Here is a 15,084-nt window from a genome sequence, read left to right as displayed (position 1 = left end):
ATTTGTCCGGTCAGCTCTCCATCTATGTACAGACAGCTTTAAACAAATATCATCTTTAAAGAGTGGCGTATTCACGTGGATGTGGGACTGGAATCAGCTCTCCAAGAGGGAGCAGATGGTGATACTTTCCTGATGACATCTTTTGGCTTTTACAGCAGTTCTTCGCTGCTTGTTCCAGCCATACCATTCATCACATTCGAGGCCTTACAACAACCTTTCCTTAAAGTTTAGAGCCTCGTGAGCTGCTTGCTCTTTATCTCAGCCCTTAGTAAACAGTGTTATAAAGTGAATTCGCTCGCAACCTCCTACACACAAACACACACAGGACTTACTTTTCATGCCAAAACTCAGACTGACTGGGGTCCGCTCTGTTCCAAGCTCAAAAACAAAAAATGCATTATTCCCATTTCTCAGTAATTCACTGAGTGGTGATTAAGCATTTCATTCCACTTAGATAAGCATGCTTGTATTGCACATTTCATGGATTCAGTCAGGATTCAACAAGGAATTTATTTAGGATTTGTGACAGATTCCAGGGAGAAAATACATCAACCAGATAATAACAAAGATATCAAATATCCTCAGGAAAAGAGCAGTGATAACATTTTCATGGAGACAGCATTTTAGCATTTACATTCTCCTCATTTGTACAAAGTGCCCCTTTTCTGCAGCTAGAGTTTCAGCTGTTTGTTCAGTCGAGTAATCCAGCTCCCTGGGAGATCAGCAGTGGTCTATATGTTTTGTATTCAGTCAGAGTACTTCGAGTGGTCAATAGGAGCAACGCATCAGGTCCTCTTCCACTGGCCACTAATACACCCTTGTTCAATTCGGTGTCATCACATATCTTTGTCTATCTTAGTGTAGCAGTTTGAGCTTACAATCATGTGGCTGGCTTTGATCCAATGTGTATGTGTGCAAGTTGGAGGACACACACAAACACAGACACACACACACCCAAGAGAAAAATCCTTTTACCTTGCCCAGATCTGCACACTTTCTAGAGTTAGTTTGTGCAGGCTGAAACACAGCAGACTCTGTTCTGTGTCAACAACTGTGGATGACTGTCATCTCTTTCAAGTCACACAAATGTATAATTTAAAATAAGTAAATACCCACACACAAAAAAAAACTCCAGACAAGTCTAAGTGTGCAGTGGACAGGCAACAGCTTTCACACACCATCAGTTGACAAGGTTGTCTGCACATGTGCTTTAAAGATATTGCTGCCGATTCATAATGTGACGGTGACCTCAGAGTGAAGAAATTAATATGTTATCTCTTGTGAACATCAAACTTTTCTTCAGGCCCGACTGTTTCCAAGACGCTGAGCAACCCTAGGTAGGTAGACAACGCTGAGACAAACAATGGGCACATGTGAAAGTGTATACAAAGCATTCCCGAACATTTGTGCTAATGTGTGTAAAAAAACCCACTTAGTGTAAATTTGAGTTTGTGCCCCTTAAACTGGATGATGGTGGTTTAGAGGTGGGGTCTGTTCCCTGATTATTCATCAAAGCAGCCCGTGTGGTGTGAAAACAACAAATAAAACAACACTGGATGAGGTGTCAGCTCAACAAAGTCCTTGGGAGGTGGTTTTCAAGGTGATCATTCTCTCTGCCTGCCCCCCCCCCCATCTCATAGTTTTTTATGTTTCACATATAGTATCATTATAATCTATTTGCAAGCCTAAGGGAGGCCACAGCCCTGAAAGAGAGATGAGGAGAGACAAAATAAAAAAGAAGTATGTTTGTGCATACAAGCATTCAAAAGACAAGAGGCTGATTGCTGTCACCCCTGGCAGTGTGACCCGAGGCAACAGATAATGGAGTAGCCACCAGCCTCCTTAGGCATTTGCGGAAGGTGCCATGGGTTCAATAAACACATCAATCAAAACGGCGGAGGACTGAAAGCAGGTATCCATAGCTCACGCTCTTACAAACGGGCTTCACCTCAATTTCAGAGAGAAGACATTTTTCTGATTCAGGTTGCCCTTGGAAATGGCTCGAGATCTGCAACATAGGACATTAGTTTTAAACGGCGGATGGTGCCGGCCCTCTGAGAGCCCGCTACCTGAATACTCATTGAAGAAGCAAAGTGGGAAACCACAGCGCTCCAGTGACATAACGCATCTGACAGCTGACAGAGGAAAAGCTGAGGCATGCTGGGATGAAAAGCAGACTATTTCTCCTCGTTCTGCCTCTGCTGCTTCTGTCCTGCCAGTAGTAGGCCTACTCTTATTCAGTCTTCGCTCTGTTTCTACGGCAACAACATGCTCATCTCTCTCTCGCTCCCTTCATCTTGTTTACAACAGACTAATTGTGCTCTCTTTCACCTTATCTTTTTATTCTCTCACCTGGTCCCTATCTGTCTGTGCACTCCACCTGTACTCAATTTCTCTTCTTGGTAGACGCAGGTGAATGTCAATGCCGGGCCGCAGTCCTCTACACTCTGCAGTGCTCAGTCGCCTGACTGCCTCATCAGGAGACCAGCTACTAGTGCATTCATGCAACAGAACCATCCATGGCTGAGAAGGGATAAAATAAGCACTTTGAACACAATTTCATAGGTTCAAGAGTGCCTTATGACCGATGCTACATGTCATCATGACTCTTGCTGTCTATTATCTTTATGGTTCTCTTTTCTTGAACTGGTTTGCTAGTCATAAATGGAAGAATTGTACATTTGCTTCACAGGTGGTACCATTCGTCTTAAACTATACCCGCAATAGCAATTAATTTACATATATACCTCTAGGTCTAAGAGTAAAGCACTGATCTACAGACAGCAGATTTTGTCTCTCTAAACAAGCCTTATAAGATGAATCTTAATGTTAAAACACTTGCTGTACGCCTGCTGAAGATGGATTGCAAGCTTTTAGGCCGCAGACAAGTCGAAGAAAAAAAACACCTGGTGTTCTATTCTGCCTATGAGTGCTCTTTGTGAATGCTCTCTTACTTTTCAACATAATAAAAAAACAGATTCTCACTCTCTAGCAAAGCATAATAATAGGGAAAATGCAGCATTTGTCCATTTAAACACTCTGTGTGCATTGGCCCTCACCTTTGATTTAGAAACAAAGCTGGTGAATTTCTACTGATCTGTCCATAATTTGATTCAACAAAGGAAACATGATGTGGGATGAAAGATTATTGGGTGCTCCTATGACAACTGATCTCTCACAGTTATAAAGTTGAGTTATTAATTGACACAAATGACGCTCAGCGCAGCACAAGTGGGTAACAAACATCCTTGTGAATCTTCATTTGGAGCGAAAAGGCATTTTTCATAATTGATTAAAGTTGTAAATGATGTATTGTTTACATTTACAGTACATGCAGGCAATTATAGTGAGGAAGCTTCCCAATCCTGATCCATATCATTTCAATATCATCTGCCACTAACATGTTCTCATTTGAGGTCTATAATTACCTACATCATTCAGCTGCACTGTGCACACTTAAAGGGAGTGAAAGCAATTCAGATTACTGAAGATGTGCTTCAAAATTGAATGAAAAAATGTTGTGCAGGTTTTAAAGCTTCGAAACAAACCGAGACAGCACAGAGCATCCTAAAAAATTAAACAATAGAACATTGTTCTTGCCTTTGTGAAAACATCATGTATTCTTTCTTTTCTTCTTAGGTATCTTATCATAGTGGCGGAAGCACCGCCACTCTAAACACTGGTTATGCAAATATTACAAGTAGTAGTTGGACTGCTTTCATTTTCCATTTTAAGATAGTTCCACACTGCACAGAGTTTAGCTGCAGTTTAACCTGTGAAAAACATGTTACTTGAATGATGTAATGTCCATATGGCAATCTAAACAGACCGTGATAATGTAACTCAGACTGACTCTGGACATGGACACAATTTTAGCCTCCATTCTTTGGCTTACCTGTGCACTGTATAAACAACGGAGTAAATGGATCTTGTTTGGCTGCATCCTGAGAAAAAGTCCGCAGAAGAAAAAGATCAATTATCAAAAGATAATGAATTTTTACTCCTTTGTGCCATTTAAGGCTCAGTGACGTAAGGTCAAAAGTCATTATGGTCATACACAAGAACACAGACAAGAAAATTGAGGCAGAAGCAGTTATGTCACTGTATTACACATGGACAATCCTGGTTTACTACAACTATGACAACTAATTTGAATAGTTTTGTCTTTCATTCATATTGATAATAATACCACTGTACTCATCACCACACTTGTTGAAATCTGGAAAAATAAGTCAGATGTGGCAGCTTAGCAGAATTTACTTGCTGGAGGAAACTAAAGTGAATGGTACAAGAATGGTGAGCATCGATTATCATCAATCATCAAGCTCTTTGCTTCAACTTTGACCTGCCATACATGATATAGTTGTACATTTAAACCATTTTCCTGTGCAACAAGGAATTATAGGAAACATTCTAGGGGGGTCATTATTATGTTTACAACTCACTTGATCATCTGAAGACTTGTTTCTTGCACCATCAGACTTTGTTGTAGTGATGTAGATGTGTTTTAAGAACTCAAGAGTAACTTGTGTGTATATTGAGAGAATGATAAAAACAAATAAACAAATAAAAGACTACTGGCTACAAAAATAATTCCTGATTATTTCCCATGTTCTCAAATCCCACTGTTGACAGGTATGCTGTACTTATACACAGCAATGCTTTGATCTAAATGCTAACGTCAGCATGCTAACATTTGCTAATTACCACTAAACACGAAGATGACTGAGGCTGATGGGACTGAAATTAGATTTGTAGGTATTTGGTCATATACCAAAGTAATGGACAAATTAATATTTTGACCTGATGATTGTGCTACATTAAAAGGTCAGAAAATCAGTTGTTACTGTTTAACATGGGGTAGACATACATTTCTATATCAAATTTCATGGCAACCCATCCAATTGTTGTTGGACATTTCACTCAAAACCACAAAAGTCAACTTTATGGTCGCACTTCACGAAAAATCAGGGGATCACCAGAGTCGCTAGGATCGACAGGACAACATGCTGCTATCATGGCTAAAAGTATTTTCCTCTCTCTAAAATGAAGATTTTCACAACAAAAGAATTGAACCAGCACTGGCTGACTGAGGTGATGATCTCACTATGTGTGCACTACAGGTCATGGCAGCAGAATTACATTACATAGCATTTTATAGAGACAAGCAACAAACTCTACAAATGAGTCAACAGTTGTTGGGCATCTGCCTCCCCAGACAGCAACAAGGAGGAGTTCTCAGTGTGGTCACAAGAGTAAATCCATAGGCGGAGAGAGATAAACTACACTAATCTTTCATTGGATAACACCATGAGAGGATGATGGAGGAGGTGGTAGGAGGAGGAGAAGTTGGAGAAAAACAGATCAAGACATTTAGGGAGATGGGTAAATAAACAAATTGCAGCCTCATGGTAAGAGACTCTGGTGTGTATTTGTGCTGACAGGAGTTGATGATCGACAACTGGGATTCTTAATATCATATCTTACTGGAAAGTGTCTGACTGCTCACTATCTTTCACTGAGTGCACAAGACACTTATTGTGTGCCTGTGTGTTTGCCACATATTGCCCACCACAATGGAGTCTAACAGAGTTGTGAGTCCTATCAGACGTTCATTATACATCTGGGGTATGCGGCTCCATATGAATAGCACACATTAGGCAGCCATTGTGCGTCAGACCCCAAAGAACCAGACGACTGGCTGCGGCGAGGGAAACATCTGCAGTGTCTCATCAGGAAGATGAATTTAAGCGCAGTGGGAGAGCGAAGAGAGCCTCCACCACTGATCTGGCTGACAGTGGCTGAATGTTTGGGGGCCACGTGAGTCACAGGAGTCAAGTCAGCATGTCACAGGCAATTAAACAGTGTCCTCAGAAACCCCGTGGAGACGTCTTCCAGAGAACAGAAGTGTGACATAAAGCTCTGGATGGAGAACAGAGCGGAGACTGAGGCAGCAGCGTCTCACAGAGAAGAGAGGACCGGAAGATGCAGCCTTTAATGTGGTGATTTCATTTCGCCCTGATAGAAATAACTTCATCTCTGTCTGTCTGGTTATCTGCCTCGGTCTCTTCACTTGCGTCTCTATACACTATAATGGCCCCTATAACAGCGAAGTGCATTTTCATAATTCTGGTTCCCTTAAATTTATTCTGGCGAAATTGGTGGCTTTCACAGCTGAGGGCTTTGTTTGAGTTCAGGTGTACTTTCTGTTCCTGCAGTGTATCACAGGCTGAACACATTTCTGTGGGTGAGTAGGTTAATAGCTATACATCTGACAGATTAGGTTATACAACAGCCTGCATAATATGTAAATCATGAGATTATCATCTGAAAATGTGTTTTTCCAAAGAGAAACCTGAAAGCAGCTTAATGTATAGACATATTTAAAGTAAAAGTAAGCAAGTGTGTGTGTGTGTGTGTGTGTGTGTGTGTGTGTGTGTGTGTGTGTGTGTGTGTGTGTGTGAGGTGAGAGTGTGTGTGTGTGAGTGAAGGTGTTAATTAGAAGGTATCGTCTCCTCTGAACGTCGTTATCTCCGCTAATAGCTGCTCTTCTGAAACCAAGCGCTGAAATACACACAGCAAAAGAATGCGCCCGCTCACACTGGAGACTAACTCGCCTCTACTATACAACATTACGCCGTGTCCACTAGAATATAGAGCAGTAAATGGACTGTAATTATTTTCTGCCATTCCTCTCAAAGTGTATTTTCTGCTGCTACGGGTCAATTGTAATTACATATATAAAACTTAATATAGCACAGAGTGTCACATCTACCAGAAGGCAGTAAAATGACCCGTGGTGGCATCACAGGGGCTAATGAAATAAAATCTTTTAACAAAGTGAAGCAAAGTCCTTCCTCACAACAGTCAAGGCCCGGCCATCATGTCAGTCCTCCACCTTTAATTATGTTTTTTAGCACTTCAACCTCAAGTGGCTCAGCACGGTCGGGTCCTCCGGGAGACTCGTGCAAGTCCTACACAGACGGGCTGACTAACAACACCAGCTGCTGGCATGTGTGTGTGTGTTTATGTTTGTGTGTACCTGCAACCTGAGTGCACATGCTGGAATGTGTGTTTCCAGAAAGAGAGACGGAGAGAGAAATGTGACTTTACAGACTTTACAAATTTACTGTGGGCACTGAATCCTGCAAGTTAGTGCTGAAACAATGAGTTGATTAATCATATCAAAAAAATATAATAAAAAGGCATGCAAGTAATTTTTCAAGTTATCTATCATAGTAAATTGAATATTTTGGGGGTTTGGACTTCTGGTCAGACAAAACAAGTAACGCGCAGATGTAACTTTGGGCTTTGGGACTTGTGATGGACATTTTCACTTTGACATTGAATATGAATCAAAAAGATACCAGATTTTTTGAATGCCAATGAAATCCATCAAAGTTAGTTGCAGCCCTTCTGCCCACTACCAGTACACCGAAGCAACATAGAAAAAACATAAAATTTGAATTTAGTTCTCAGTCAGTAATGATTTTGTATTCACTTTGCATCAGTGGCTAAAGACAGCATGTTTGCAGCGTTTGTGAAATCTTTCTGAATTCTATGAATAGCATATGTAAAGCAGGCTCGTTTGCTGACACACAACATTCAAACCTTACTAAAAACTTCTCTCAGAATAGAGGCATTCTGCCTATGTGTTATCTTCTCTCTCCAGCTTCTCCTTTATAGACAGGCCAGGGGAACCTGTTTGGCCTCAGAACATCTACACCAGGAGGAACGTACGGTGCGTGCGTGCAAGACAGAAAATGCAACGTTTCTTCATTGTGTAACCTTATGATTAACTGGATTAACTCTTGCTTACAGTAAATGTGTACAGACTGTGTGTGCGTGTCAGAGGGAGATTATTTGTGTATGTACTGTATGTGCACCAGTGTACATCCCATAGAAAACACATAGTATATGGCTGTTTGTATGTATATGGATCTTTTTTACTTGCACCTTTAAAGTCTGCAAAATAAACCCATCACATCCTCTGCTTCCGACTTGATGTGACCACCTTGAGTTTACTCTTACGGTCTATACCCGAGTCACACACATGTAAACACTCCTTTTCCTGATAATTCAGCATTTCATCCCTAGTTTCCTCAGCCCAAAGGCTTTCTGGATGATTATCATGGCATTTCCATTTGCAAGCCCCTGGGCACAGCAATCTGGAGGGGACTGATTTGGATAGTTTAGTTCCACCAAATGTTTGGAAAATGTTTCCCTGCCTCAGGGCTGAGAAACATTTTCAAGTATTTTCTAAACACATTTGTAGAATTTAATCAAACTTGATTTTTTTGGACATTATTTTACAGCTGCATGCAAACAGGCTACCCTGCCATCTGCCATCTCAGCCTAAATGCTGCAACTACACCGAAAGAGCAAGAACGATGTTTCAAATAAGACATTTGAGGAACAAAAACAAGTTATGTCACTATACTAGAAGTGCTTTGTTAAATCAGCAAAGACAGACACACTGAACAGACCCTGTCTAGCCTGGAGAATGAGTTGAAAGTTTTCGCTGTGGCGGTCAGTGTTTGATAGTGGTCTCTACAAAGCCCAGCTCCATCAGTGCCCAGGAGGCTATTATCAAACCAGCAAACATCAGAGGGGAGACAGGGAGTCTTCTCTGTCCTTGACTCAGACACAAGCTTATAGAAGGACAAAGCTTGCAGCGCTCTCTCTGCTTTCATAAAAAAATACATGCAGCATCAAAAGGGCGGGTATCAAGTATCAGTGTTCAGTGTGTGCGCAGTCATGGAAGATATACTGCTTAATATAATACTAGTGTGAGTGAGGCCCTGTACGTGGGTGTGAATGCATGTGTGAATGTGAAAATAAAAGCTACATCTGCATCCACTGAAGCTTTGCTATATTTCTCAGTTCAGGAAATTATCACATGCTGCTCATGTAAATGGCTACACTTACAGTAAAAACACCAGCGGGTGACATTGAAGAGGGGGTTAAAGAAGTAGGATATAATCAAAACAACACTGAAAGGCTCAGTTTGCTTTTCCCAGGTACACCACAAGACGTGCTTTATCTCCTTCCCTACCTGCCAAACTGTGCCAGAGCTTACTTTATCGTCATCTCATGCTTAATCCATTTGCTACCTTCCTTATCAAAAACCCCAGACTCAAATACATCTGACCGTCAGGGAACTTTTCTTTTTTTCTTTCCAAGAAATAAAAACTCTTGCTCGCCAAGCCTTTTGACACCGTTTTAAAAATATTTTTTAAAACATAGTATGTTTTAAAACATATTTAAAAATATGTTTTAAAACTCAATTTATCTACCTAAACATGACGTTGACTGTGGAGGACCACAGTGAACGGACACTGTACCCACAAGCGCATACTGAACCTAAAGAAGACAAATGAATGAGTGGAGCTGGAGGAGAGGCCAGAGAGGGGCCAGCAACAGTCAAAGATGTGTTGCTCTCTGAAGGAGCAGCAGACTAACTCTGAATTCTAAGTAGAGGAAATTTCTGCTTTTTTTTCTTGAGGCGCTAAAAGACCAGTTGTGTTGTCTAAGAGGGCCAGATGGGTCTGTGCTCTGTGACTAAACTCTGGGCGCGCACACACACACACACACACACACACACACCCCCCTCCAGGACCCTCAAGCTGATCAGCATTCAAAGTAAACACTCGCCATTTTCCCTCTACTCTTTTCTTACACTCCGTTTCTCCTTTCTCCGCTCTGCTCTGCTGATGGTTCCACAGGGAGGACGGGAGTCGCTGCTGTTTATCCACTTATTCCTCAGGGGGAAAAAGGAGACTCGGGCAGCAGGAGTCAGACAAAGGGAGCGAGTGATGCTGAGCAGAGAGACATGGGGTTGGATCTTTACACTGTTAGAAAACATGGCGACAGGAAGACTAAATGCCCCCCCCAGACGTTATAAAGCTTACAGTTTCACTTTTATTTCCCCGCTGACTGAGGCAACCTTGCTTCGACTGCTCTCAAAGTTTAAACCTCTTAATCCTGTTAACTATTCATTGCACATCAAGGCATCTAAGCTACACAAAGACACACCTTTATTTAACTTAATAGCAAGATATGGAACCAGTTTTGGAATGAACCTCAGTTCACTTTCACTTCTGCAATGACAACGCATGATTTTAAGATTCAAAGTGAACACAGATTAGGATAGAAAATAAATAATCACTGAGGGGTGTGTGTGTGTGTGTGTGTGTGTGTGTGCGTGCGCGCGCGCGCACAGCAAAAATACATGTCAGTGCCAGTTTACAGCACGGGAGGCTGAAACACAGGCCATATGCAGCATGAAGAAGCCTCTTAAGAACACCTGTGCTGCCGCACTCAGAGGCCATGATCTATTGTGAGCCAATGAGGCCGAGGAGATAGGGCAGGCCATGGACATATTGTCTTAGCACCTCGCTTTGTACCAGAGCTCAAAAAAGCAACTGCACTCTAAGAGCACTCTACTGCGGTGTTTGATGGTGCTGGAGTACAGAAACTGAGAGGGAGGAAGAGAAAGTAACAGTTGATAAGCTTGCATGTGAGACTGAGAACTGATTTTAGTCATTTTTACATTGCTTGTTATCAAATGTGATAACAAGCTCGGAGGGGGGGGGGTCCAGATGACGTCCAGATGTGAAAGGTTCAAGGACTTCTGAGATTAATCTTTCTATTCTGAGAAAAGTCAGAATTCAAAGAATAAAGTCAAAATCCTCAAATTAGAAATCTGTGACAGGCTCAGATGGACTTTTCTGATGTGGCACTAATCCTCTTCTGTATAAGCAGTGGCCTGATAGGTTACTTGAGGCCTTTATTTTGGCAGATCTGGTGGTTTCCAAATTACAGATTTTTTTGTGGAAGCTGTAACTATCCTGAATGGCATAAAAAAAACTTTGAAAGTAGCAGAGATGTTGAGTAAAGGTGCTCAGAGTTGGTCTTTTTCACTGTTTCCTTTTGTAAATTTTAAATAGCCACGATTTACGAAACACCATGGACAAATCCTTTCTTTGGTTCCTTTAAGAGTCCACGACGAAACTGCTCAACCAGATGGCCTACAGGTTTTAGGCACAAATGGAAAAGCAGACCAGACTTTAAATCAGCCTCATTAGATGCAAAACCTCTGCTCAACCCATAGGGAGCACAGAAATAATTTGTTTGTGAGAGAAAAGTCATGCAGAATTTATGTTGCTGTGCTAGGATTGGCACCCCTGGCATTCAAAAATGAACTTTCTGATTGTTCTCTGATGAATGACTACAGGACACCTGTGGTAACTTTCTCCCCTCACCACACCATTCCTTTAAAGTAAACTCTTGTCATAACAATTAAAAACCAATTTGCTTTTCTAGTTGACATTTCCGCCAATCTTTCTGCAAAGCATTCAGCAGGTTCTTCTATTTGTTTCCCCTATGTAACAAAGAGTTGTTTGTGAAATATATACATTTCACGCTGTCAGACCTAGTTTTAAAACAATGAAACAATAAATAAAAAAGGAACAGACATGATAAAAGAAAGGTTTTTACGGCATCTGGCAAAAATGTCTCCCTGTAGGTGTATGAGTGACAGTAAGCAGAGCATAATTTAATATGGCGCATAAAGATAGTCAACTCTGGCACTCGAGACAGTGGTAAAACAAATTTTGTGAAAAGATCAAAGTAAGGCTTTGTTTGCTATGGTAAAAACTGCGGGATTATTTTTCATGCTGTATAAAAATGAATAGTAGCCAATGACCTTTTTTAGGCTATCATAGGCAGTCAGCAACTTTATGCACACACATCTCATGAATAATGTATTTTCATTATTCCTGGCAACTAATAAGCACACATTAAGAATAATGATACATAATAAATTGAGAGCATTTCAAGTCCTCCAAAACAACAAAAAACATCCTTAATCCATTCCCTCCAGAACGACACATCTAAGCGTTTTATGTCCGACAGACAAAGTTAATCTGTTCCTGAAATCTGTTACAAATCACTGTTTTATGCTATGGTTAAGGTTTACATTCAGGCACAAACATGACTTGGTTAGGGTTAGCAAAAGATTAGGGTCAAAATTACTTTTTCGTTAAGGTTGGGGGACCTCTGTCACCGTGGTTACAATAATAACCAGATGGTTATGGTTTGGGAAGGACCGCAGTCGTGGTTAGAAGAAACCAATGTCGACTGCCAGTAGGAAACAGGAAACAAACAGCTGTCTCTTGTGCTTTAATAATACTGCCACACTACATTTTTTGCTCCCAATGGACAAGACTTATAATTCCTACAGAAACTAGAGGGTTTTGTCACTTGAGTGTAACACAAATGTCATCTTTGGACATTTGCTGGAACTACAGATGATCTTGTTTTACTTGGCAAGATAGTCTGGACTTTTCAATATTACTCCTCTGCCTCTCTTTATTCTAGTGGACGTGTTTGGAACCTGAGTTGATGTTGAGTCATTACTATCAGTTTAGTCAGAATTCCCCCGTACTATTGTAGAAACAAAAACTTCACTTTACCTGTTTCTCCTTGTCCTTAGATTTCCCACTGCCTGACACCCGCGATGAGGTGACATCACGGGGGATGACAGAGATTTGGTGCAGTGGCATGTTCATCCCAGCAGAGCCAACCAGGGACGCTCAGACACACACTTCCTGTCCCGCTGCCAGAGCAAAGGGCATGATGGTCTGAACTCCGACACCTTGCTCACACTGCCCTGCAGAGGAAACACAGAAGACAGACGAAGATTAGAAAAACATACTATATAACACAGCATAAGGAGGGTTGAAATGCAAGTCCAGAACAAGAAATCAAAGTCCTGAAATGGCACGGCTGCATTTTAGGTTTTTGTCTGATCTGCTGATCACTGACCGCTTATGCACCTATGGTTCTTCAAACTAAATTCAGATTTTGATAAAAACGGCCCTCTGTGGCATAGACTCAACCTCTGGAGTCTATTCATTGGTGAGTACACTGAGCAGGCTTTATTTATAGCAACATATTTATACATACATATCTTTATTTATATGTCATGCAAAACAAGCTGAGAAAACCAGTTGAAAGTGCTGATGTCAGGTCTTTTTTTGGGTTCTGACCTACAGTTCAGTGTGAGAAACTATCTATTCCCATACCAACAAAAGGTGGCGTCGTCTCATGTGATCTTCCACAGGAGAGCAGAAGTTCGAATCGCACAAGCACAAAGTGTAATAAATTACCACAGAGGCTATCCCCGACGTGCGTAATAAATCACTACAGAGGCGAATCCTTGTATGCAGGAATTCACTTTTTTTGGTGGTGATGAAAGCAGCAGCAGTATGTCCTGGGGAGTTACACAAGAGGTTTTACATATGGGTCATTTTAACTTCAGTTAATGCAGCCATCTGTACTGCCACTGACAGGAATTAAGCTTTAGCTCTTTCTCACAACTAGGCCGGCCGGCGTGTGTGCGTGTGTGTGTGTGGGCCTGTTTGCCAAGCAAACCCTCAAGCTCCGCAGTTTAAAAATGACAGGATTAAGACACCAAAAAGCAAGCAGACAGATGGGAGGTCAGTCAAATAGCATTAATCAGAAACCAGCGTTGATGGCGGCCGGGGGATGGAGGGTTGGTGGTGGTGGCTGTGTAGAGTTTGGACTGAGAATGCCACACGAGTTTACTGAGTTGAAAAACACACCAACACAGCAAGAGCTGCCACTTCAGTTCATCACTACACTGTGCTCATATGAACTCACTAAAACACGCATTCAGGTTTTTGTGATACAGCTGGCAGTCAGCTCAGTGCCAAAGAGTGTGGGGGATCATGTGTTAATAGACCAACCAGTAAGCACCTCAGCACCCATTAACACATTTCTCTAGCAAACTAATTGCCTTATGTTGACTCACATCACAGACAAACATATCATCAATTTTCTACTCCCTCCGGTTTATCCTAGCTGACTACTAAAAGTCTGAATGCGATTTCACGCAACATGACTTGAAAACAACTCCTAAATGATGATGATGCCATTAGATATCCGGTAATTGTAAAATGAAAAAAACACTATGAGTGGAAATCTCCATTTTATGCATTTTGGCGTTGGCAACTAAAGATCATTTAGTCTATTAGTCTAATCTGGTTATATGTGTGATGGAAGCTGTTTTCATCTGGAAAGACAAGTTGTTTTTCAAGGTTTGGTGAGCAGACTTTCAACGAAAAGAGATAGCTTACAACTAAATAATAGTGTGTTTTGAACCATTTATTAAATGGTTATATAAATGCTGAATATTAGAGGGGTTAAAGTAAAGCATTACTGTTTGACAAAACTGTAGAGGTGACAAATTAAAAAGGAAAAATGAATAATTAGAGTGAAGAAACATACCTAATGTAGATGTTTCCATATAGGGCATGAGGGGTCACTGAATGGATTGCAGGGGCCTTCACACCAGATCTCACCCCAACTGAACAGGCGACCGACGGGAGGCATATATTAGATAGCCCTCCACCACAATCATCACAACACAAAATGAAAGAAAATCCTCTGGAAGTATAGTGTTCATCCCTCCAGTAGAGTTTCAGAGACTACAGAGTCTATGGCCAAGGAGCACCAGAGCGGTTCTGGAGGCAAGGTTAATTCACTGTCACTCAAGACTGACATTTTCCTGAACTGCTGATTCACATGTCAGGTAAAACCCACAGTTGGTTTGTTTTGTTGTGAAACACAAAGTCACAGTCTCCCAAAGGACAAAAATCTTTTATATTTGACGATATATTTGAGTTTTTTTCCCCACTGACTACCTAAAATTGAACATCCAATATTGCCTTTTTAAAATCCTGTTTTGATGCTACTGTCTGCATTTGGCTAGCTCTGCTGCCAACACACTGGACACTGGAAATCATCCACAAAACCTAAGATGGCCTGTCCATATCTAGTTACCAACCATTCAACTCTCTTTTGTCTGCACACCTTGATTCTTTTCTTCCGAAGCCATCAGCCTCAATTATGTTAAACGTTGAGTGGATTTTGTGACTTGAATCCAAGAGCAGTGAAGTAATTCAATCCCTTCTAGTAATTCTATCTTTTTCATGAGTCATTATGCGTCCGCGCTGTGAATTATTGAGCTATGGCTGAAGAATACAGGTCATGTTGATG

The 15,084-nt window shown here is 41.2% G+C and overlaps 1 protein-coding gene across 3 annotated transcripts in view; it reads right to left on the bottom strand.

Moving 5' to 3' along the window:
* march8 (membrane-associated ring finger (C3HC4) 8) overlaps positions 1–15,084 on the bottom strand; it is a 79,033-nt gene that overhangs the window by 40,727 nt on the left and 23,222 nt on the right. For all 3 annotated transcript variants that reach the window (XM_046070573.1, XM_046070572.1, XM_046070574.1), the window contains one exon: positions 12,477–12,673. In XM_046070573.1, coding sequence (XP_045926529.1) covers positions 12,477–12,572 — 96 coding nt within the window. In that variant the 5' untranslated portion in view covers positions 12,573–12,673. The remainder of the gene's footprint in view (positions 1–12,476; positions 12,674–15,084) is intronic.

The sequence above is a fragment of the Micropterus dolomieu genome, linkage group LG15 (genome assembly GCF_021292245.1).
Source record: "Micropterus dolomieu isolate WLL.071019.BEF.003 ecotype Adirondacks linkage group LG15, ASM2129224v1, whole genome shotgun sequence".
NCBI classification, from domain to species: Eukaryota; Metazoa; Chordata; class Actinopteri; order Centrarchiformes; family Centrarchidae; genus Micropterus; species Micropterus dolomieu.
This window is presented reverse-complemented; position numbering and strand designations above follow the sequence as displayed.